Genomic DNA, 23,597 nt, shown 5'->3' on the forward strand with positions numbered 1-23,597 from the left:
TATGGCACTTGACACACCTACAATTGACAGTGCGGCAAAATCCGCTTTCGTTGTGCACAGACCTGGTGACTCACACGTGATATGTCACCGGGCAATCAAGCTTCCCAGATTTTGCGCCGGCCAAGCCCGGCTCACACTTGTCGGGACGTTCATGCGAGGCTGTCACTTTACGCCTCACCACCAACCCTCACAAAGAACATCCTTATCCCCCACATTCCTTACAAGCACGCTCTTTCCAGTATCGATCCTTCACATTCACAAACAATCATTCATACCATGAATCTTTTTGGCGGCAAGACGGGAATCAAGCGCCGTCCTGCCAACGTCCGCGTGGTTTCCGCCCCTGTGGTCACCAAGGCTCCCGCGCCCTTGCCTAGGAACCTCGTATCGTCGCGTGAGCAAGAACGCCATAGTACGACTGCGAGATCGAGCCCGTCTGGTAGATCGAGAACTGCGACGCCGAATTTGGAGGGGAACGATAGGAGGTTGAAGCCGCCGAATAAGAGGAGCGCTACGTCGCGTAAGACGTCCCCGAATATACAAGCGCAGCCCAAGTTCGATGAGGATGATAATTCGAGTAGCAACGACGATGATACTGCGAGTAAGAGACGGAGGGTGGAGGCGATCCCGGGGAATGTCGATCTGAAGAGAAAGCTGAGAAGTCGGAGAGCCTTTTCGACTGATGAAGATCGTGGGAAGTTTGCTATGATACATGCCGCGGATACTACGGCTGTTCCCAGAAAAACGTCAACTATTTCGGAAAGCGCCACGATAGACGATATAACTGTTAAATTACGATATCCAAGTGCTTCGCAACGAGAAAGGTAAGTTCCTCTTTCAGCCTCATTTCGAGTGGCGAGGCTGACTGACTGTCCAGGTACGACCTTGAATTCGGCAAAGATCGCATTGACTCTGTACAAGAGATTATCGATATCGCAAAGACCGTTGCAGACTTTTACCTTACGGACGAACAGGCAAAACCATTTCTCGAACCCAACTCAGGTTATATTCGACAACTCGAAAAGGCGAGAAACAATCTAGCGAACAACAAGAAACGAGGAGAGATTACTCCGCGACCTGTATTGCTAAACGATTTCAAAGCTGCTGTCGATCAATATAATGCGGCTCTGCAGAAACTCAGACTGGATAAAGTATTAGAACAGAACTTGGATGACAAACACCACCTGCCCTTCAATATGGTGAAACTCATATTAAATCAAGTATACGAGCGAGCGGTATCACCCAAGGTCGATTTGCTAAGACAATATGAGAATGGAGGAGATAATGTATACGGAGAGTTGCTGCCCAAACTTGTGAACCAAGTCTTAACCGAAACAAACCTCAAATCGGACCAGGTCTTTGTTGATCTTGGATCCGGTGTCGGTAATGTGGCCTTACAAGCCGCCCTGGAATTTGGCTGTGAAAGCTGGGGCTGTGAGATGATGGAAAACGCTTGTACGTTGGCGGACGCCCAAAAGAGGGAGTTTTCTGCTCGCTGCCGGCTTTGGGGTATTGCTACCGGTAAAGTCCACCTCGAAAAAGGAGACTTCCTCGAGAACCAAAGAATCCATGCGACCATGAAGCGGGCTGATGTCATCCTCGTCAACAACCAAGCTTTTACTTCCCAACTTAACCAAGCGCTTGTCAACCTCTTCTTAGATCTCAAAGACGGTTGCAAGATCATTTCACTGAAGCCCTTCGTACCAGCATACCACGTAATCACCGACCGCAACGACAATGATCCAGTCAACAATCTCAGAGTGACCAAAGAAGGCGAATACTATTCGGACTCTGTGAGCTGGACTGGCGAAAGAGGGATATACTTCATCACCGAAAAGGATGCGACACGCAGACATCTGGCTAGAGAATAGTGCTTGTAAAATTTGTAGGTTTGTTGAATCTGGTGTGATTGTTGGTTTAAGGAAGCGATGTTAGCTCTACTGGATACTCTGCATAACACGTGTAAGCGAGCGGAATGTTCAAAGTATTGAACCTATAGAAAACAAAGAATAGACAACTCACCTACATCATAGATCCGTCCCATGAGACGTATTGTATTCGTGACTGGAAGCGTTTCAATTTGGTGCCACAGCTATTCCTGCAGCGTTTTATTCCATCGGTCGGCCTCTACGGCCTTATATTCCATCCATCGGGCGACCAAATCGTTATTGTCAGTCTCTAGCTTCTTGTTTTTCTGTTCTGACATATTAAGTTGTAAATTTAAGGATATGATTTCATCTTGAGCGTCCTATATCCGCATTAACATCATCTATTGTTGGTAGCCCACAGAATCAGACTTACATCCAAAAACTTAGCCTTCCCTTTTAATTCCTCATCTCTATCTTTAGTCTTCTGACTCAACTGCGTCCGTTCCCGATTCAATTTATCCAGCGTCTTAGCATCTTGCATCGTTTTCGTGCGCAAGCGTTGCACTTCCGCTTCAGCATTCTTCAGACGAGACTGAAGACTACTATTAGAGCGAAGAGCTTCCGCAAGATCACTCTTCAATTGCGCCGTCGCTGGGACATCCGTCGGCGTCGCACTTCGAGCTGGCGATTTCGGTGTCCCTGGTTTTGGGGACTTGACCTCGATTTGCTTGGGGGTTACAGATGCTGCTGCTTCAAGCGCTGCTTCTTTTTCTGCTTCGAGTGCGGTGGTTCGGGCGAGGAGTTCGGAGTCTTGTGTTGTTAGTTGGAGGGTTTAAGGTAGGAAAGGCGGCGTACAAGCGTTTATGATGTCGTCGTCTATTATTGAGTATGAAGCTTTTTCTCGTTCATCGCGGTCGCGAAGTGATTGGGAGAATTCATCACGCCATGATGGTGGCATTTTTGGTGTTGTCGTGAAGTGATATTGAAACGACGAACGTCGAGAAGTTATAAAGTAGTGGAAGGCTACGACTTGAACTCGAGGCTGAAGCTAATACGTTTGGGCTTCCGTGCGGATCTCGGTTGGCACCGTTCAGTGACTCTTCCAAGGTCGGAGTTCACGTATATCTTACACTGGCTGACTTCCAAGCATAAAAGATTAAACTGATTCATTTCCACGAATAAACAGCATCCCTTCGTAGAATTATTAACTGTCAAGAATATGTCCAGGCATTCAGAACACCTCCCTCCAATGTGGGGGTTGGTCGCCAAGACTACATTCTGTTCAAGGCTAGGTGATTGGACCAAGCTGCGCCCGCTAGAGACCGCATACTTGTATTGATGCAGCTTGAGGAGGTAGCTACCTTCAACATACCCACTCCTCCAGATCACAACATAATACAACATAGACCACCTTGCCAACGAAGTGTACACGCCGTTGAGACATTCCTTTGAGCACGGCATTTCAACAGTGTAACAGCCTCGAGCTCGCAGATCTATAGCATTGTTATCGCGCTTCCCCTCGTTCGACCCAGACTACCAGCACTATGTCGTCTAGAAAGAAGGTTCTCTTGAAGGTGATATGCGAAATCCACATTTTATGGAAGGTTTAGCACTGTGTCAGCTAATGCTAAGATAGGTCATCATCTTGGGTGACAGCGGGGTCGGAAAGACTAGTTTGATGAATCAATATGTACGTCAAAGGAACATCCTACAAAGACCACCGCCAGACACAAGAGCATTTGGGCCCAATGAACACGGGCTAATAATTGGATAGGTCAACAAGAAGTTCAGCGCAAGTTATAAAGCTACAATCGGGGCCGACTTCCTAACGAAGGAGGTGTTGGTTGATGACCGTCTGGTCACCATGCAGGTACGGCGGCAATAGTTCACGACGGAGGTCTAAACTGATGCGGAAATAGTTATGGGATACAGCTGGCCAGGAAAGGTTCCAGTCCTTAGGTGTTGCTTTTTACAGAGGCGCGGATTGCTGCGTGCTGGTCTACGATGTCAACAATTCAAAGAGTTTCGATACCCTCGATAGTTGGAGAGATGAATTCCTGATCCAGGCTTCGCCAAGGGACCCCGATAACTTCCCATTTGTGAGTTTGAGTGGCCATGTGGAATGACTTGGTGCTTACTAGCGTATAGGTTGTACTTGGAAACAAGATTGATGTGGAGGAAAACAAAAGAGTGGTATGCCAAGATCCTGAACCAACGTTAGTCTCATCAAAGCTAATTCGGGACTTAGATATCTTCCAAACGCGCGATGACTTTCTGCCAGTCGAAAGGTGGTATCCCATACTTCGAGACCAGTGCGAAGGAAGCTATCAACGTAGAACAGGCATTTGAAGGTGCGCAAACCATCAACCATTGTATGTCCTCCGCTAATCACATAAACAGTCATTGCAAGAAATGCTTTAGCTCAAGAAGAATCCGAGGAATTTAGCGGCGACTTCTCAGACCCAATCAACATTCATATCGAGAATGATAGAGATGGATGTCCTTGCTAGAATGGATGGCGACAGTCCTCTCATATTCGAAGAATCGTAGGGCTGGGCTTAACGCTAAGTGCGTTCACTGCGTATCTACCTAAGAGTTACGAAGCGACTGTGTATATAGGGATCATCGAAGGCGCTTTGGCGTCTGTTTTTAAGAGTTACACTTCTGAGGTTTTGTGAGTAAGGCCGGGGTACAAGTAGCGGTCCTTCCATAATGTTAATATTCTTATGGTGGGACACACAATTCTGGTCTACGAGCGAGTTCTCTTATTACATCTATAATCTTGAATCAAGCATCCGCAAGTCAGGTCGTGTATTATTCCCCAAAGGCTATTCTATATGTTGGTCTCCCCCCTCCGGATTATTCTACAATGTATCAGCAGACACTATGTCCCTCCCGTTTTAACACAGAGCCCAGTCATGATACCTAAGACAGCGCTTCACTTCGCTTGAAAAAAGGACTTGTGACGATTAACTGCTGGCCACCCTCTCATGTGTCACTTGTACTAAAAATGGCCAAATCAAAACAAGCTTTTGAGCGTGAGCTACCATGAGAGAAACATTTGTATGAGACCTCACATTACAACAGATTAGATTTTATCAAATGTGCTTCGAGTATCTTGATTGAACCTCCAGGCTGTGTCTGTAACTCCTCGATGACGTTCGGCTGACTTCCCGAATTGGGACGCTCAGCCTAGACGGGTCCAGGGGGACCACTTGGCGAGGCTCGCTCCAACATGACATCGTAGCAGTACGACAACACGATAATCCTACGACCACCTATATCGTGCTTGAGCCCAACACATACGCCTTCATCCTCCCAGCTTTTACAAATAGCTCCTCCTATGACGGCAGCACATCTATGTCTGAGACCACCTTGACAATCGCAGCTCCCTGATCGATTCGCGTTCGCGCTCACATCTTCAACATTGCTATCGAACTTCAAACCATGAGTGCGCAGGAACCGCCGGTACCTCCGGTGGTAGCGAATTCGTTTCGTTTGTCATCGGAGAGACTTATGGCACCGGATGAAGGCCATGATCAGATCTCAATGACTTCCTCGCAGAGGGTTAAACATGGGGGCGGATTCAAGAAGGGACTTGGGTTGGAGAAGATTGCGAGGAGGAGTTTGGGCTTGATCATGCTTACTATAACGGTCTTTTTGTGGACGAGTTCGAATTTTCTTGCCAGTGTGAGTAGCTACCACAAGAATAATAGGTAAATTCCGGTGCTGACGAGAAAAAGTACATCTTTGCAGATAATACATATTCCAAACCATACTTTGTAACATACATCAATACCTCCTTCTTCGCCATGTCGCTACTTCCTATATTTCTGCGCTTAGTTCACAAACATGGCATGGCACATATAAAACAATCTACAATCGAATACTGGCAAGGTCGAGGAGATGGCTACTCCGGCGTAGGAAGCAAAGCAGGAAACGGCGACGAAGAAGCTGAAGATCCCATGTCAGCCTCCCAAACCCGTCTACTCGTAGACGAAAACGACAATGGCCCAGCCCTCAGCATGTCGGGAGACCCAAGTCCCCCAGAAGAAGGCCAACTCAGCGTCCCAGAAACCGCACGGCTAAGCTTGGAATTCTGCTTCCTCTGGTTCATCGCCAACTACTTAGTCGCCGCGTGCCTAGAATACACAAGCGTAGCGAGTTCCACGATCCTCACCTCCATGAGCAGTATCTTCACCCTCATATTCGGCGCCCTCCTTCGCGTCGAAGCATTCTCCTACAAAAAACTCATCGGAGTCCTCGCGTCCCTCACTGGCATCGTCCTCATCTCCCTCGTCGATCTTTCCGGCAAAGACAACGACGAAAACCGCGGCGACTTCCCACATAAATCACACACAGAAATTGCTATTGGAGATGGGATGGCGTTTGGAAGTGCGGTTATGTATGGTATCTACGCCATTGTCATGAAAAAGCGAATCGGGAATGAAGATCGTGTGAACATGCCATTATTCTTCGGCTTGGTGGGGTTATTTAATTGCATGCTCCTCTGGCCCGGATTCTTCATTTTGCATTTCACGGGTGTAGAGAAATTCCAGATGCCGCCTACGAGTAAGATCTGGATTATCGTACTCGTAAGTTATACCATACCTCCCCTTACCTCAACGCAATCTAACAACCCACAGGCCAACTCAGCATCCTCATTCATCTCAGACTACTGCTGGGCCTACGCCATGCTCCTCACCACCCCCCTCGTCGTCGCCGTCGGCCTCAGCATGACCATCCCGCTCTCCCTGATCGGCCAGATGATCCTCAGCTCCCAGTACTCGAGCGCGTTGTATTGGGTTGGTGCCTGCATCGTCCTTCTTAGTTTCTTGTTTGTGAACCATGAGAGTAAGGATGAGGAGGTGGGGAAGGAGGAGGTGGAGATGGGTGGGGGGGTGTAGATGGTTAGGTGATGAGATGCAGAGGGATGTGTTGGGCATTTTATAGGAGTTCTTGTAATGTATTGGATTTGGATCTGGTTGAGGGATAGATTGCTTGGAGTTTGAGATTTTGGGTTGCGGGGAAGTAGATTTAGTTTAATGATACCCGTCGGTTTGAATTCATATTTTAAGCTTGACGGAGGGATGAAATTAAACGGGTTGCAGATGTTTATACTACATCCACGGTAAGGGTACATATTTTTAGCCCTGATTCCTACGTATTCTACATAAAGTCAGAAGTACTCACTTCGCGACTATTCTTCCATTGAATAGAAGTGAGGTTTGTTATAAAGATCCCGATTATATTTCATATGTCCGCCATAGATTCTCCCAACTAATTAGGTTTGAATGCCCATATCTCATGAAAGATCAACCTCTACAAAATCTATCTCATAATACTCACCGATACACCCAGATGGACAGATAATAATAATTCTCTAACCCCCCTCCCATCGCCTTTCCCACCTCATTCTAAAAATATATCACAAACGCACCGTCCCAACCTCTAACTCCCATCCACAATCTATAGGGGTATCCCAAAAAAGCACATGCTCCCGTCTCATAATCCACATCTCATAATCCCGTTAAACACATAAACCTCACCAAAAAAGCCAATCACGAACTCATCTGCCACGCTAAAACAAGCACTAAACAACCCAACGTCGGAACAGCCATCGCAGCGCCTTTCAGCCAGAACATATTCGCGGTCTCGACCATCAGGGGATCGGTGTCAGATGTTGTCGAAGGAGTGCCAAGGGGAAGACTAGGTGTCGTCGGACCATTTGACAGGTCAAGTGATGGCAAAGCTTCTTTGACGTGCAGAAGTCTGAGCAGGACGTCTAGTTTCCCATGACTTTTCCCTTCTTTAGTCTCCTGCTCTACGCGACTACTCACGGCGCCTAATTTCGAGGCCTTGTGATACGCCTTCGCGGATTCCATGGCTTGGTCGGTGGTTCCGACGATGGTATCTAGATCTTCGATGATGCCGAGCATAAATGTGAAGATGTGGATGGCTTCTGCTACGATATCTAATTTTTCTGAGTCGGTTAAACGGAGTTCGATTTCTGCATATCGTGATTTGAATTCGGATTTGATGTCTTCGCCGTCTTCCGCGCCGGGAAAAGAGAAGAATCCTAGTCCGTCGCCTGTTTCTTCGAGGATGCTTCCTGGTCTGGATCTTCCTTTGCGCTTCTCTTCCGCTAGAGAACTGGCGTCTGAACGAAGTTCGCGTCTGGGTCCATCGTGGGGATCGAGAGGTCGGATAGGTGAAGGTTCTCGTTCCCAGAATATACGTCCGATTCCACTTGCTGCCTGGAGGATCCCACGTAGAATTCTACCACCGGAGAAAAGTGCCATGTAAAGTACCCATGCGTATGCGAGTATGACATGTGGTTTGTTGCCTATAGACTCTTCCATGTGCTCGATGAATTCTGCCAGATGACCATATTTAGACACTTTCTCTAACCGTTCTTCGATTTCGTGCTCAGACGTGCCGGTCAAGGCTCGTATGTCATCTCGTAGGACGTTCGATCGGAGGAGCTCAGGCAGCAGCATGAATGATAGTAATGAGTGTGTTCGCGGGTTAATCCTCTCGACTTGTGAGGCTCCATTCTCGATTATAGGCACCAGTTCGCCTGATGATAGGTAGTTATCATAGAACTCTTCTCTCGGGTTATCACTTTGACATGGCGTCTCTACAATTTCCTGCCATAAGGTCTCGAAGGTAGTGTATATTGGGGTAATATGATAGAGGCCGGAGACGTATTTCGAGGAAGTATCGGCAAAAGGTGGAATAGCGAGTGGCAAACGAGCGAGAATTCCCTTGTTAAGTTTGGTATGGAGAGAACGAGTCGCGGTGTTAACTACATAATGTTAGAAGCCATATCTGCAGACCCAAGACCAGCCGTATTTCGTATTCTTACTTTGTTGTGATAGAGGTATCTGTTTTTCCGCCACCGACGGGTTCGAGGAGGGAATAGCCATACTTGGAAGAGGTTTGCTCAGGGACTCGCATGGTTGTTCGGCAGACACTCTTTTATTATAATAACCAAATTCAGGCACAAGGCTCCCGTGTCGATGTGACTGTGATACGCGCCCCGTGAATCAATGAGTCGGATGGTACCAATATTCGGTCTCGGTCTGGTGACCTTGGCGGTTGACAATCAAGGTTGATTCAGGAACGAATGCGCAGTCAACGCCCGACGTCGCTGCTGTTTGCAAACATGAGGATAAAGAGAATGATGGAGGTAGATGAGATCCATTTTGCGAAGAAAGCAGAAATACGTGGAAAATCAGGGTCGAGGTAGGATTTAACATGTTAATGTCCGATTCCACGGACCGCGGTCTAGACGGGGATCTGGTTGGTGGTGGATGGGGGTTTAGAGTTCTCGATGTCTGAGCTTGTCGTGATCCTTGCGCGGATCCAAATCACGCCACGGGATTCTGCCCCGGAGCTTTTTGTCCTACTCAGGTCGGGTGTGACGCTTCACTAGAACACGAACTGTACAATCAAATCAACAACTTTTCGTTTTCTGAGAATAGAACTTTAATATCTTTTGAACCAAGATGGGTCTACCTAGAGGTCGAGCTGTCATGACTGTTCTTTTGACCTTACCGGGTGGTCACCTGCATTTGTTTGGCAGCCCTCGCTTAAACGAAGAAAGGGGAGTCCTTTTCAAAAGTCCTTTCTTGGGTGTCGATAGATATCCTCTGGTCCAACATACAGCCAACTCATAGCCGGAACTGTTGTTTCATAGTCTGTCGAATTCTCTAGTTGGAGCAGAATAATTTTATTACTTTCTATTCCACCGAACCAGGTGCTTGCTTATAGGTTAGAAAATCTTCTACGTCTACAATTTGCCGGTCAAGGAGAGGGGCCATGTTTCGAAATTGATGACTGTCTTTTTTGTATTCATGTTCGCTATTATTATTTTGACTTCCATGGTCTTACCAGGTGTTGGACGCGGGCCAGCTCTTGAAGTTCCCAGGTCTAGATACTATTTCGTCCGAGGCCAACTTCAAATAGGGATATTTGCATTTCTCCCCAGTTACCTTGTCACCTACTTCTATGGGTTGAGCCTCACTAATCATCCAGCATCTGTGTCGATTTCCCAATTGTACACCGTGCATTTCCATTTTGGTTTTCGATTAGTGATCGAACTCGACTCCTCGGATGCTTGTCCGCAGATGCGGCTCGAGCCTGCTTGCACATTGGAAGTTCTCTTTAAATGCCACTATGATATCCCAAGTAGGAGATATGTCCTCAGTGCGGAAGTGCTCGGCTCTGTGGCGTTGATGAGTATACTATGTACCTCGACTTAAGCCTCGTTCCCAGACCCAAGCAGTCGGAATGATGGACTGAAAGAGATACACGCATCAGCTTTCTTTGATCCATGCAGATTGCTGACAGTGTTATGGGGAATGACTCCAACTGGGCCGACCATATTGGACTTCTTTGCATATAAATCAACGGATCCCTACGATGGTGGACAGCATCTCTCCCAGCTCACTTCTTCACCATGTTTCATTCCTACTTTCTCTTTGTTCTTTTAATCTCAGCTCTCAGAAACACAGCTGCTAATCCAGTCAGGGATTTGAAAACATGTCGAGAGTACACCCTTCCTGTCGACGTCACTTCCATAAACTACATTTGGGGACTACCGCAACTACATACCAATTATGATGCAGCGACTTTCAATTCGAAGCTCGGAAGATGGGATGCTAATGTCACGCTGAATCCGATATCAGGTGGAGCTCAAGTTTCAGCAAGTTACCAAATATCCGGGACGTTCTGTGCTCCTGTCCGTGGTGGAAATGGGATCGTGCTTGTCGCTACTCATGGGTTTGGGTTCGATCGCAGGTACGAATGATACAACACCATCTGACAGCTCGCTCTATGCTAACGAATTATGAAGTTACTGGAACCCAGAAATCCAGCCCGAAAAGTATAGTTTTGTTGACCATGCAATTTCTAAAGGCTATTCCATCTTCTACTATGACAGACTAGGCATCGGGAAATCTTCATCGTCAGTAATCCACCTCTTAAGTTACTTCTTATTTAATCAACTCCACAGAATCTCCGGCTACGTCGCTCAAGTCTCAGTCCAAGTCGCTGTCCTCAAACAAATCGTAACTCAAGTCAAAGCCGGAAAGCTATGCGCAACGACAAAGAAAGTAGTCCTAGTCGGCCATAGTTTCGGAAGCGTAGTATCCAATGTTCTTTTGACATCGAGTCCTCAACTAGTCGACGGTGTTGTACTTACAGGCATTGGCTACGATGTTCCAGATACTGCGGTAGCGTTTGAGTCCTGGCAACCACGACTTGCTCGTTTGCAGAATCCTAGGAAGTGGGGATCATTGGATGGCGGATATATGACTTGGGTTGATATCTGGTCGAATGCTATGACGTCCGTCTGCCTTTAATGTCTTGATTTGGCTAAAATCTAATGGGTGGCTAGGTTCTTCAAAGCCCCTTTCTATGATACCAAAGTTGTTGAATATGCTGAGGCTAACAAGCAGCCCTTTGGATTGCTTGAGGTTGTAACACTTCAGATTACAGATAGACACTCGCCTAACTATACTGGACCAGCTTTGGTTATATTCTATATCAATTTGATTGAGAACATTACACTAATGATAGGAATAGATTATGAGCGGCGAATTCGATCTTGTGTTCTGTAATGGTTACTGTCCACCAATACTCAACAACAAAGTCAAAGAAACATTTCCGGTTTCCAAGGGATTAGAAGTATATTCTCAACCAGGCTCTGGACATGCTATCAATTTATCCGTGAGTCCAGTCAAATACTCTTCATAATTCTGCTAACACATCTTAGCTGAATGCTACTGGCTCCTTCGAAGTTGTCACTGGCTTTCTGAAGCGACACGGGCTATGAATTTTGTCTGAGTCTTGGTATCACAGGAGAATGGGAAAGCAAGACGTTTTGTCACTGTACGTATTCAAAACTTTTAAACTTATATCTAGCAAACAAAATCTATTACTCGACGGGCTCTCGCAAATTCTAATATTTTCCATTGTTATATTCATCTCTCGTCTCTCCCTGATCGTTGTCAAGCACCTGGTAAAGCGCACAAAAAGCCACTAAGCCCCCCGAGGAAGCATTTCCTCGAGATACTCAAACACATCCTTCTGCTTAGGCTCCCACCCCAACCCCTTCAGCCTATCAGCCTTAACATCCATATTCGAACCCCACATCAGAGCAGCCGCAAAATGCATCTCCAACACCTCCTCCGGCGAAATCCGTTCTACCTCTTCACTCCCAATCAACCCCTTCTCAACCATCAATTTCCCTACCGCAGCCGCAAGATCCGCAAAAACATACCCTCCACTCTCAACATAATAAAACGCATCTCCTCCCCACGTGATTTTCTTACTTTCCGCCTCCAGCGCTTCCTCCACAAACATGACTAGCACATCAGCTACATCTTTCACGTGTGACGCAGCCATGGTATTCAGCCCTTCATTCACAGCAAACATCTTTCCGCGCTTCTTAAAAGCCTCGAGTAGCGGTGGGATTCCGAAACTTAGTTTTTTGATCCCCTCGCCAACGCCGAAGATGCCAGCAGGCGCCACGATTGCTGATTTAATCCCATGAGTCTCTTGGGCGTGGAAGAGCAGTTGCTCGGTAGTGTGGTGGATATGTGTTTCGTCGAAGTTTTGGATTTGGGGGAGGTCATGAATATCAGACCAGGTTTTCGTGGATGCGGTACCGTGGTGGAGGAGCGTGGAGAAGATGTTTGCTGCGCCGGAGAGCTGGGGAGTATTAGATGGGAGTGGGAGGGGATGGAAGGACTTACATGGATGAATACACCTTTTTTGCCGCCGAGGACGATGCCTTCCATGATTGAATGAGTGGCGGGCACGTGGTCTGCATCTGCTAGTTCTGGAATTTCTTAGCACTTTCTGCTTTGCTTATAGACTTTGGGTGAACTTACGAAGTACAACGTCAGCTTTGCTGCTTTCCTCGACGATGATGTCGTTTGAGTCTAAATCTCCTATCACGAAGGTAGTGGCAGGTTGAAGCTTGGAGATTGCAGTTTTCTGTGCCTCTGTTCGGACGAGAGCGGTGATTTGGTAATCTGGATGTTTTGAGGATATGTTGTGGAGAAACTGCCCGCCTATGTAACCTGACGCTCCGGTCATGAATATTTTGGGAGACATGATTGAAAAGGGTAGTGTTATGCTGATTGCTGCGTTTGGTCGAGGCCGACAATATATATGTGTTGAGACTGATGATAGTAGTACTGAAATTGAGGAATGGGATGTGATTTGAATGAGTAAATGAGCTGAGAGAACTCGAGTACTTATACCTCCACATCACTACTTTCCAAGACATTTCGTCTTTCAAAGCTTCCATTACTAATTGCAAAGCTGGTTGAGAATGACAGTGGTTGCTGCATAGAACCTGTGGTCAAGGGGTTAAGCGAGACTGGCGAACCCGTCACGATTGCGGCCGCCGGCGGGCGTTCGTGGGCGCATTGCGCACCCACTCTCCTTCTCCATTTCAATTCCACGTCCGCCATCCACCCTCCGCCGCCCACCACATTCAATGACGGAGTCATCTAATCCAAGTCGTTCGGAAAGTCGCATTATCCAGACTCTATCCTGCAATACGTGCAAAACTCGCAAACGGAAGTGTAACAAGCAGCGTCCAAAGTGCTCCCTTTGCTCGAGGTCAGACGGGGATCAATAATCCAGATCGTCCTTGACGTTAACAATTGCTGTAGTAAGAATCTCACCTGCGAGTATCCAGATTCCACTTCTTCTCCTCGTCAGAGACATGCTAGATCCCAGTCTCATGTACCGTCATATCCATCACCAATAACAACGAGCACAACAACCCCCGAACAACTCGTTTCTCGGACCAATGTTTCTTTACCCTTGAATTCAATATTTTTACCTTCACCTCAAGATGTGGTCCCAGAGCCTGTGCCTTTGCATGCACCTCTAGTCGCCACGAACTTCCCAGCTGTGTTGTATCTTGATTCAAAGCTAGCTCAGCAGTTTCAAATAGAAATACCACAACCGACGACATTTGTTTCTCCCGAAATCTCTCGTCTCCTTGGGCCTCGATCAAGATGGGAAACTATCGCCGCAAATTTTTTCAAGGATACACATCTATGGATGCCGATAGTCTCAAAGAAACGATTTTACGAGCATCTAGCTGGCGTTTCTTGCGACAATCAATTACGTTCGGACTATGCTTTAATAATTCTTTGTATGAATCTGATGTTGTGGGTTCCAGGGGCCAGTGATCCCCGCTCATCTGCATACTTGGCTGCTAAACATCTATATCTGGATCTTGAGTTGCACGGTGTGGTCTCCATCCAGGTATTGCAAGCGAACGTGCTCCTTACCACGTTCGAATATGGACACGCAATATTCCCATCAGCAAAAATCTCCCTAGAAGCTTGTGTCGCGTATGGAAAGCTGTTGGCAATAAATTGGGAAGCCGAAAGAGTGAAGAAGCCATTCGACTGGGTCGATGTTGAAGAACAAAATCGATTGTGGTGGTCAATAGTCCTGTTGGACCGGTACGTCCCCTGACAATTTATGTCAACGGCGACCCGAATCGTATTGGCGCCTGCTAATCAGAGTCTAGTGTTTTGAGCATTGGATATACGAGGCGACCATTTTTGACGGCTGAAGCGTTGGGAGATGTCAATCTTCCATCCGATGATCATGCTTGGGATCAAGGAGTGGGTCTAGAGCAACTTCCGGATCATGGGTCGCACGATACTGACAGTTACAGATAAAACCTTTCATGCCTCAAAAGAAAGTTGGAGATCCTCTGTCCTTACCTGACCAGGGTATAGGGCGCTTTGCCTTGGCCGCCGAGACTGTCAGGATACTTGGACAAGTCCATAGTCACATCACAGCAGAGACTTTCGGTGACAGATTGCACAGCGAAGAAGCGCTGCTTCTTGACTCCACCCTTCGAGCTCTCGAAAATATTGTGGAATCTGAAGGGGCTCAGCATAACTCATCAGTCATGAATCAGGCGACTATGTGCTCAATGTACGCATCGTCTTCTTTGTGCTGGTGGTGTGGCTAATATTAATAGCTCAATATCGATGCTTCACGAAGCTCACGCATCCAGGAACACCGAGATGTCACCCTACTTCAAAGACAACCATCGAGTCCATGAAGCCAATGTCATCCTAGCAGAAGCCAGGAAACATATGACTGATTTACCACGAGTCAAGCCTGTGCACGCTTGCATCAAAGAAACTTCCCCTTTCATATCGCTCCCACTGTATCATTATGCGAGGGCAAACCTACGTTTGTACCAAGAAGGAGGCTCTCAAGAAACGTGGGACAGATGGGTGGCGAATAAGCAGACTCTGAGAGATTTTGATGCAAGATGGAAAGCTGCTGGTGAGTTATTGAATCTGCATCCTAAAATGGTGGGGAGCTTACGAGAGTTAGGTGCATATCTGAGGATCCTAGAGGCACGGGAGATGTCTTCCACTCAAGACTAATACCCTTATCCGATCAATCGTGTTGTAAGTGGCCATGGCTATCTATCTCACTTTGGTCTGCTGTAGCGGTCGGAAATAAAGTTGTTCTTAGCAGCGTTGAGCACGTCCAGTGTCCTACTTCTCCTTATATGAGTTCTCCATCCCTACATTGCCAGTTCTCATACATCCTGTCTTGCTATGTTTCATTCTATTGCTTTTCATACTGCGTTACTTCCTCTACGAGGTTCTTTTTCAGCACTGTTACACCCTTCGCCTGGTGTCTCGCTTCGGGTACCCATGTATCCTCCGATCTAAAGACCACCAAACACTTTCCAATTTCCCAGATACGAATCCCCAAATTAATAGTACCACAGCTGTAAGGGTGATTGAAGTCACAAAAAACATCCAGAGCTTGATACCTTTGTCAGATCCAAATTCATCGACATTCATTCCAAAGAGCGAGGTAACGAATGATAGCGGAATGAAGAAAAAAGCCAGCTGTGTTAGTCCTAATTCATTGTCAGCTACATGGTGATTTACTAGATCAGTTTACTTACTCTTTACACTGACAGCTTGTTCGATAGATTTCCTCGATTCATCTATGGCGAGGTTGCTAACTTGTCGGTTGAGTTCGTCACGCTCTAAATCCACCCGCTCACGAAGCCAGTCGCGAACAATGATGACACGGTCGATAAGTTCTCTAAAATCGCCTATAATCTCCTTGGCTTTATGGGTTTCGCCATTGAACCTCTTTAGATTATCTATACAGAAGCTTAACCGGCTCACCCAACGTTGGCTACTCAAAGACTCGTGGACTAGTTCACCCAGTGTGACTCTCTCAGGGCCTCTCTCGGATCCACTTGTAGGGGTGTTGTGTCTTCCACGCTCAGAATATTCATAGGAGCTTTGCACCTGATGTGCTCTGATAGTGTGACACTCCGACGCATCAGCGGCTAGCATACCTTTGACATGTGGATACAAGAACTCTACAGGGTTTTGTTCCGCTTCAACTATCTCGTCCTTGGACATTCTTTCAATTGCTAGAGTACGATGGAAATCTTTGTAATAGAGCCCATTGATGATAGGGCCTGACTCATAAAAAGACATTACAACCACTAGCCAGGCAGGCAGATTCAGTTATCTGACGAATCATGTCATTCTTAATCCTTAACTTACTGGCCGTCTTTGCGACATTGTTCTCTGACAAATCATCGCTATTTCTGAAAAAGACACATCTCAGAGTATCACCGGAGTTCTGAGCTTCAATTCGGAAAAACCAGTTTTGCGACGGGAGTGGTATGTGTACTGGCGTGTCGCCCCTTGTAGGACTCCCATCTTGAAAAAATGCAGGATCGATGTCAAAATGTTCGCCCAGAATCTGCGATACATCCGACTGCAGCGGTGCAAAGCGTCTAATCCAAATGATCCTCGTGTTGGCTTGTGCTCTTGGCGAACTTAGCGCTGCCATCAGACTATTAAAGCCATCCTCGTAAAGAGAATGCCGAATCGGGCCTGTCGAGGGTATCAAAGTGTCTTCTCGCTTCACTAATTCTGCATCAACACATTCGTAAAGAGTAATCCGCTGATACGCGTTCAGGGGGGGCGCCCAGATGTCGTGAAGAATCAGAGTTGGAATTTCCAAATTGCCAGCTCGGCCAGCTGTCTCGGGATTCTTAGGCGACTCAAGGACGTAGTTCATGGTACATATGGTAGACAACAAGACACCAAGCATAGGAATTTGCAAAAAAGGCTCTCTGCCACTTAAGTTAAGATATACCGTTGACAGCGGACGTTGAAATTGAGTATTTTATGAAAGAGATTGGGAACACTTGAGGCCAAGAGATGCCGTATATTTTTCAGCCCCAAAGTCCAGCTGAAACAGATGTGCGACCCCAATCAAGTAATTTTTACCATGTCGCTTCTCAATGCAAGCCAGAAGCGAGCCTCATGTTGTGTAACATTAATAAGGCTGGCTATATTATGTGCTTTGTCATTTCTGCAACAACAGTCAGTTATACCATTGTCATAATATCGCCAGAACAAAGTATTCGGGTGTGAAGCGACGCGGTTTCAAGCCGGGCCGCAAGTCACCAATAACAAAATTGCTCACAAGTACCGGACTCAGATATCAACTGAGATGGTCTTGCTGGTATTGCTCGCTATCCCATAATGCGAACGCTGGAGAGTAAAAAACGGCTTGTTGTATATTTTCTACACATAGTCTGACTAGACGATCGTGTTGTTGTATTATATGATAAGGCAAGTCAGTAGAGCTATTCCGTCTCTGGAATTGCCAACACCAACGATGAATGATTACAGTGACATCAACCAACTATATGAATCCAAGACACGGCGTATATCATCCCATCCCGACACCACTCAAATTCAAAACGACCCTGAAATCGGTGATCTTGTTGACATCGTTGAGCCCGTGTCTGTAAACTCTCGGCGTTCTTCGAGTTTCCGACGAAGACTACTATTGTTCCACATGTCGAGGAACTTCCCCGAGAATATTCCCAGAGTTATTAGTACTACCACTGTGAGACCAACAGAGGTGGCATAAAACATCCAAAGTTTGATATTGGTGGAGCTGAGTTCTTCGATATTCATTCCGAAGAATGAGGTGACGAAGGAGAGAGGGATGAATACGAAGGCTAGCTGGGTGAGTCCTGTTGTTTAATTAATAGTAGCTCAAGAAGATATTACTGGGTTTGTCGCTTACGTTTTACACTGATTGCTTGCTCGATGGACTTTTTGGATTCTTGAATAGAAAGGTTACCGACCTCGCGGTTTAGCTCGTCTCTTATCAATTCAAGTATTTCTCGATTCCAATTTCTAATAATGTGCACGAGGTCAACAAGCTCTTTTAAAGTGAGAACTATGTCGCTAGGATTTGCCGAATTTTCCTCAAATCGGCTAATGCTTTTAAGAATATTGGACAGGCTATGTAGCCACAGCTGACAGTCCAAGGCTGTGATGATTGATTTATCAAGCTTATTTTGTTGAGACTCATTACTATAACGTTGAAGCATCAACCCTCCAGCTGGTCGGGCTCTAAAAGAATCTGTCTGGCGCGATATGAACTCATGAAAACCGAGTCCTCTTCGTGTTGTCCACTCTTCAAGATAAGGATGCAGAAATCTGAACGGATTAGAATCTGCTTGGATGATATCTTCTCTGGTCATCGTCTCCAAAGTCTCATTAAACGCGATTATACCGAGTCTGATGAGATTCATATCTATGTCATAATATGCAGGGCGATGCAACCGGCACAGGACGATCACTAGCTCAAAAATCAACTTGGGCGGCTTTCATTCATGCATTAGCACTTACCCGTATTCTTGCTAACACCATTTACATCCGCGGCTTCTCTGTAGAAAATAGCTGCTACACGTGTTTCAAAGTCTGGAAACTCAAGCGGGAAAAATGGTTGTTTCAATAGTAATGGCCGCTTATATTTATCGTCATACTCGTCGCAATGGTCACCGAAAATACGCCCCTCAAAGAATCGTGGATCGATATCATAAGTAGCGCCCAGGATCTTGACCATCGCCACGTCCAGCGCTTCCGTGTAATCATACCAAATAATTCTCGTGACAGAATTTGGCGGTCTGACCATCGCATCGTCCGTGTCTACAGTGTACAGAACTTTTGGGGCTTTGGATTTGCCGAAATTGGAGAAAACGTTTCCGGAGGACTCAGGCTTCGTGATTTGGACCTCCTTCTTGACCAGTGCTCCATCGATGGTGTCGTAGATTGACATGGTGCAATAGCCTTCTTCTGCTCTGGGGGTACGGTCGATCTGAAGGCCATGGTAGAATGAGGCATGCTTTGCTTCGCCGTCAGGCGGTCGATCAAGCAAGTAGCTCGCCATGATAAAAAGACGTCGAAAGAATGTAGACAAAGAATGATAGTGACATGCGCCGGTGTTTATTTTACGTTAATCTCGCTCACCATGCCCCGAAACAGGGGTTCTGCTGCGCTGAAAATTCCATCCAATCGAGTAATTTTCACCGTAATGTCATGATGGCACTTGACAAAAAAGCTACGGAACTTTTCTTATCTCTCCTCGCTCTACCCTATTCCGGACCATAGTACAATACTTTTTCGGTAATTTGTGTTACAAACTAAGGGAATGCACGCAGCGAGGTAGTAAAAGAGCTACGTTCAACCCCCGAAGTAAGTACGGAGAACTTCATATACCCCTGTATATCACAGTGGAGAATATCTGCTTCCCAATCTACCAATTACTATACCTTTTTTCACTAGTAATGACAAGTTCATTTTTTAATAAGTGTCATTAGCTAGGAGCCCCCTGATTTACCTGACGTTTCAGGAAACATACTGCTGTTTAACAGTACACAGATATTCCGGTGTACACGAAGTTGCTATCCTTCGAACAACCAGTTACAGTAACGCCGCGACCAGGGCGAACAGAGATAAGGAAAAATCGGTTAAGCTTCATAAGTGAGGGTTTCAGCCTTCTGAGGACACGGTACTTAATATCTCCTGTTTCGAAGTCTCTCTGGTTCGATTTACGGTCGGGTCAGCAGCTCAGGGGAAGGGGTCGCTAAGCTCGCTTACGGAGTTGAAAGCTTAAAAGCCGTCATCTAAATCTGAGAAGTTACTAGCTGACAGACATGTATATCGTATACTTCTAGAAGTATATACCAGAGCTATTAGTTCCAACTAGTTATACTGGATATCTTCTGCTTTGACTGATAACAACCTTGCAAAATACTCTGGGATGGGAAGAAATCACGTGTATGTAAGGCACGTGATGTACTACGAACGCCGAGTGGATCACTTTGCGAGTGGCCTTTACCCCACAAAGCCCTGGGTGGCCAAAGCTGTAGTTCTTAAACGAAGGTCAATCAATTGCAACAGGTGCAACGACAACCCAACGACGACATATACCACCACCTGGCATGCAATCCTCTCTCGCCATTGATACATCATAAACTATATCTCATCTCAAGGGCATTGTCACTTTGCGAAACAGCCATAAAGAGGATCCGACTATTCCCCGCGGCAGTCAGACCAGCTATCTACGATCCAGCCGCATCCCACTCCGACGGACCCAAGATCGATTCTTTTCATGGTAGGTGGGGGTTGTTCAGACTATTTATTCAAATATCCTTTTTCGATGTTCGTTTTGATCGAGTGGGAATGCCATGACGATGCGTCTCGTTATTGCTGTTTAGCAGTAAGGCTAACGACGCACACAGTCTGGCAATTACAACACCCCCGGAGCGACCGACTCGAACCACGAGACAGCTGATTCTATCATACGGGGGATACTTGACGATAACCGAACTCGAGAGGAAATTAGCCCGTCAGGGGAATTGTACAGATTCATGGAGGGGTACCGCAGAGCACGCACCGCCGCCGCGCGAAGAAACCAACAGATGCCCAGTTTATCAGACATGGCTGCAGAGCAGGATCCTGTACGACGTGAACAACTTCATAGGGAGGTCACTGAACTGGGGCCGTTGTTCGTTATGCCCCCGCGACCGGATAACTCTTCATCCACTGTAGCTTCGAGACTGGCTCAGTATGCAGCCCGCCGGATGGAACAACGAAATTCGCGGCCACGAATGACCCCGAGTGACAGGTACCTAGAGCGTCAAAGACATGTTGCGGAGAGAGAACTAAGAGATGCCGTAAGCAGGAATGTGGACCATGATAGCATGCAAGACGCCGGGAGACAACTGGAAGCTGCCAGTTCAAATTTACGGGCTCGTTTGGATGCTCCATTACCGAATGTACTTTCACCGCTTTCCTCTGAAATTGAATATGCCAGCGAGATCGAGAATCGTCGAAACAAAAGACGTAAGCTCAATACGGACAAGACTGACAGTGGCTTCTCGGGGTTCTCTTATGGGAAATATGGCCAGGTCGAGCAAGGGAAACTTGTGATGGAAATTGTCAGTTGTGATGGAGGCACTTTTGAAGGCGAACCACCAAGTCGAAGGGAGGACTTTGAACCGGAGAATGTTCTTTTAGATGATAAGTCTGTTTACTGCACGAAGAGTAATCGATGTAATTTGGTTCTTCGGCATCAAGGCAGCACAACGTTTTGCTTGACCGAACTGATTATCAAGGCCCCTCGCCAAAACTATACTGCTCCGTATGGTCTCCCTTCTTATAATTTTAAGGTTATTGCTAATATCTGAGCAGTATCCAAGAGGGATTGGTTTTTGTTTCAATGACATCCGATGATCTTTTGACAAGGACTGCAAAATACCAAATTCAATATTCCCCACCCAAACCTCGAAGGTCGGCATCGGAGCGATCATATGATGAACTTCCGCCAATTATGTCGATTCGTCACAATGTTGATGGTTCGATGAGTCAAGCTCAAGCTAGAGCGCGCCGCTTGTATGACATCGGCATGCAAGATGAAGATTGCGATTCTCGCACGGCTCAAATGCCTAGTGATTTCACGAGTACCGCTCCAGGTTTCTCAAACACCACTGAGTGTAGTGATTCCGAAGACGAAGGTTCGTCTGGCCACTCACGACATCACCGATCTACCGTTCGTTCTCTGGGCCTCCGATTTGAAGATTCCGACGAAAGTGATGATGATCATGACTTGACGATTGAAGATAGAATTGGATATAGGCATGGGCAACGTCTTCATCGCCGCGAAACTGCTAGTAATATCACGCTCGCGGAGGCCGTAGAAGCAAGTCAAATTGCCACACAAGAAGCTGTCGCAGCGGTTGGAGGATTGATGGTACCGCACGCGAAATTCTTCATTGAGAGGGACAAGAGCAAGACTACCATCAAATTCGATCCACCTGTCAGCGGCAGGTTCATACTGTTGAAATTATGGAGCCCCCATCCAAGCGCATCCGAGAACATCGATATCCAAACCGTTGTGGCTAAGGGATTTGCGGGTCCACGATTCTTTCCAGCCATTACCCTGATGAGATGAAATTACATCCCGATCGAGTGCGAGTATATGATCTTTGGGATATTGAGCTAGGACAGAGATGTAGGTGGTCTTTCTTGGAGTGTCGTTTAGGTGTCCGGGATTCATAGCATTTAAGGGCAGCATTGGTGTTCTTGGAATCAAACAGGCGGGCACATTGTGGACGGTGGCTAGCCGAATAGGCAACCATTTGAACGTAGTTGTAATTACAATAATTGTTTTATACATACTCGGGCTTCTTTAATCGTTCCGTGTACGATTCCATATTGGATGGATCACTTAGCACAGTGGTGGATCTTGTTACAGTTACTTGTGGTGCGTATGGCCAAAAACCTTCGCCTCAAGACCAGCGCACATGTGAAGACCACAAACCACTCAATATCACAACTCCAACCTATCTAAACCCCAATCAGTTATCCAATCTCCTAACATTCACTCAGTACCGATTGAAAAAGCACGACACATGATGGCTTAAAGACCATCCAAAAAATCCTTTGTCCTTTTCCGAAAACAGCCAGTCACCCACCTAATTCATACCACGTTTCCTAAACCGTACGAAATCACCCTGATGTTTTCTTTGTGGGCTTGGAAAATGGCACAAAGAAATAAACGGGGACTTTAAAACGAGCACGGGATCGCGCTGTGGGGAAGGAGGTACTTGATCTTTACCATTATTTTTTATCTCGGTAAACAACATTGCTTGGTATAGAAGTCTTTTGAGATTATTCAAAGTGCAATCATGCCACCAAAGAAATCCATGGTCATGGGAAAGGGCGTAGGACGGAAGTTGACAGGGTATGTGAGGAAGGAGAAGAAGCCGGTCGTTAAGAAGGTGCTTGTTGGGAAGAAACCCACTGGGGTTAAGAAAAATGTTAAGACACCCAAGTCACCTGCAAAGAGCCCTAAGAGCCCGAGATCTCCCAAGACTCCGGTGAAGAGCCCAAAGTCGCCGAAGACCCCCAAAGCACCTACCACTCCAGTAAAGAGTCCAAAGTCCCCAAAATCACCAGCAAAAAAAGTCACCATCGCAAGCCAAGCTACATCTCCAACTAAGAGCACTAGAGGCAGTGTTGCAAGTAGAAGAGGCAGCGTGGCGAGTGTTGCTAGTGCTAAGAGCAGTGGAGGTGTGAGTAAGAAGAGTAGTGCGAGTAGAAGGGGGAGTGTTGCTAGCGCTAAGAGTGTTAAGAGTGTGAAGAGTGTTGGGAGTGTGAAGAGTTCGGGAAAGGGGAGTGTGAGCAGTGCTAAGAGTGTGAAGAGTGTTAAGACTCCTAAGACACCAAAGAGCCCTAAGAGCCCTAAGAGCCTGTGAGGAAGTGGATGAATGGAGGATGGGGTGTATAGGATGTCGGAATTTAATGGTTTGAG

At 46.6% G+C, this 23,597-nt stretch overlaps 12 protein-coding genes across 12 annotated transcripts; 7 read left to right on the forward strand and 5 right to left on the reverse strand.

Annotated features, from left to right (window-relative positions):
- Positions 1 to 276: 276 nt before the first annotated feature.
- GLAREA_11312 (S-adenosyl-L-methionine-dependent methyltransferase) lies at positions 277 to 1,871 on the forward strand (the record flags this gene model as incomplete). Its single annotated transcript, XM_008079500.1, has 2 exons — positions 277 to 824; positions 878 to 1,871. The coding sequence occupies 2 exons, from the start codon at positions 277 to 279 to the stop codon at positions 1,869 to 1,871; spliced, it is 1,542 nt and encodes a 513-aa protein (XP_008077691.1).
- A 221-nt stretch (positions 1,872 to 2,092) lies between these two features.
- GLAREA_11313 (uncharacterized protein) lies at positions 2,093 to 2,826 on the reverse strand (the record flags this gene model as incomplete). The annotated part of the gene is made up of 3 exons (XM_008079501.1): positions 2,093 to 2,248; positions 2,302 to 2,678; positions 2,724 to 2,826. 3 exons carry the CDS (start codon positions 2,824 to 2,826, stop codon positions 2,093 to 2,095), a joined length of 636 nt encoding a protein of 211 aa, XP_008077692.1.
- A 586-nt stretch (positions 2,827 to 3,412) lies between these two features.
- On the forward strand, positions 3,413 to 4,378 carry GLAREA_11314 (P-loop containing nucleoside triphosphate hydrolase; the record flags this gene model as incomplete). The annotated part of the gene is made up of 7 exons (XM_008079502.1): positions 3,413 to 3,442; positions 3,505 to 3,558; positions 3,643 to 3,738; positions 3,788 to 3,967; positions 4,017 to 4,061; positions 4,117 to 4,219; positions 4,269 to 4,378. 7 exons carry the CDS (start codon positions 3,413 to 3,415, stop codon positions 4,376 to 4,378), a joined length of 618 nt encoding a protein of 205 aa, XP_008077693.1.
- A 937-nt stretch (positions 4,379 to 5,315) lies between these two features.
- Positions 5,316 to 6,775, forward strand: GLAREA_11315 (Multidrug resistance efflux transporter EmrE; the record flags this gene model as incomplete). The annotated part of the gene is made up of 3 exons (XM_008079503.1): positions 5,316 to 5,558; positions 5,612 to 6,463; positions 6,515 to 6,775. 3 exons carry the CDS (start codon positions 5,316 to 5,318, stop codon positions 6,773 to 6,775), a joined length of 1,356 nt encoding a protein of 451 aa, XP_008077694.1.
- A 654-nt stretch (positions 6,776 to 7,429) lies between these two features.
- On the reverse strand, positions 7,430 to 8,797 carry GLAREA_11316 (Heme oxygenase-like protein; the record flags this gene model as incomplete). The annotated part of the gene is made up of 2 exons (XM_008079504.1): positions 7,430 to 8,676; positions 8,737 to 8,797. 2 exons carry the CDS (start codon positions 8,795 to 8,797, stop codon positions 7,430 to 7,432), a joined length of 1,308 nt encoding a protein of 435 aa, XP_008077695.1.
- A 1,535-nt stretch (positions 8,798 to 10,332) lies between these two features.
- GLAREA_11317 (alpha/beta-Hydrolase) lies at positions 10,333 to 11,709 on the forward strand (the record flags this gene model as incomplete). The annotated part of the gene is made up of 6 exons (XM_008079505.1): positions 10,333 to 10,673; positions 10,729 to 10,839; positions 10,888 to 11,220; positions 11,272 to 11,407; positions 11,460 to 11,603; positions 11,650 to 11,709. 6 exons carry the CDS (start codon positions 10,333 to 10,335, stop codon positions 11,707 to 11,709), a joined length of 1,125 nt encoding a protein of 374 aa, XP_008077696.1.
- A 206-nt stretch (positions 11,710 to 11,915) lies between these two features.
- Positions 11,916 to 12,995, reverse strand: GLAREA_11318 (NAD(P)-binding Rossmann-fold containing protein; the record flags this gene model as incomplete). Its single annotated transcript, XM_008079506.1, has 3 exons — positions 11,916 to 12,587; positions 12,632 to 12,717; positions 12,770 to 12,995. The coding sequence occupies 3 exons, from the start codon at positions 12,993 to 12,995 to the stop codon at positions 11,916 to 11,918; spliced, it is 984 nt and encodes a 327-aa protein (XP_008077697.1).
- Positions 12,996 to 13,383: 388 nt separating this feature from the next.
- On the forward strand, positions 13,384 to 15,316 carry GLAREA_11319 (Zn2/Cys6 DNA-binding protein; the record flags this gene model as incomplete). Its single annotated transcript, XM_008079507.1, has 5 exons — positions 13,384 to 13,508; positions 13,562 to 14,368; positions 14,437 to 14,533; positions 14,587 to 14,852; positions 14,899 to 15,316. 5 exons carry the CDS (start codon positions 13,384 to 13,386, stop codon positions 15,314 to 15,316), a joined length of 1,713 nt encoding a protein of 570 aa, XP_008077698.1.
- A 240-nt stretch (positions 15,317 to 15,556) lies between these two features.
- Positions 15,557 to 16,994, reverse strand: GLAREA_11320 (Magnesium transport protein CorA, transmembrane region; the record flags this gene model as incomplete). The annotated part of the gene is made up of 3 exons (XM_008079508.1): positions 15,557 to 15,804; positions 15,853 to 16,410; positions 16,472 to 16,994. 3 exons carry the CDS (start codon positions 16,992 to 16,994, stop codon positions 15,557 to 15,559), a joined length of 1,329 nt encoding a protein of 442 aa, XP_008077699.1.
- Positions 16,995 to 17,680: 686 nt separating this feature from the next.
- On the reverse strand, positions 17,681 to 19,169 carry GLAREA_11321 (Magnesium transport protein CorA, transmembrane region; the record flags this gene model as incomplete). Its single annotated transcript, XM_008079509.1, has 3 exons — positions 17,681 to 17,964; positions 18,018 to 18,578; positions 18,629 to 19,169. 3 exons carry the CDS (start codon positions 19,167 to 19,169, stop codon positions 17,681 to 17,683), a joined length of 1,386 nt encoding a protein of 461 aa, XP_008077700.1.
- Positions 19,170 to 20,652: 1,483 nt separating this feature from the next.
- GLAREA_11322 (uncharacterized protein) lies at positions 20,653 to 22,235 on the forward strand (the record flags this gene model as incomplete). The annotated part of the gene is made up of 2 exons (XM_008079510.1): positions 20,653 to 21,425; positions 21,476 to 22,235. 2 exons carry the CDS (start codon positions 20,653 to 20,655, stop codon positions 22,233 to 22,235), a joined length of 1,533 nt encoding a protein of 510 aa, XP_008077701.1.
- A 736-nt stretch (positions 22,236 to 22,971) lies between these two features.
- GLAREA_11323 (uncharacterized protein) lies at positions 22,972 to 23,541 on the forward strand (the record flags this gene model as incomplete). Its single annotated transcript, XM_008079511.1, has 1 exon — positions 22,972 to 23,541. The coding sequence occupies one exon, from the start codon at positions 22,972 to 22,974 to the stop codon at positions 23,539 to 23,541; it is 570 nt and encodes a 189-aa protein (XP_008077702.1).
- Between the last annotated feature and the right edge of the window lie 56 nt (positions 23,542 to 23,597).

The sequence above is a fragment of the Glarea lozoyensis genome, assembly GCF_000409485.1.
Source record: "Glarea lozoyensis ATCC 20868 chromosome Unknown GLAREA11, whole genome shotgun sequence".
NCBI classification, from domain to species: domain Eukaryota; kingdom Fungi; phylum Ascomycota; class Leotiomycetes; order Helotiales; family Helotiaceae; genus Glarea; species Glarea lozoyensis.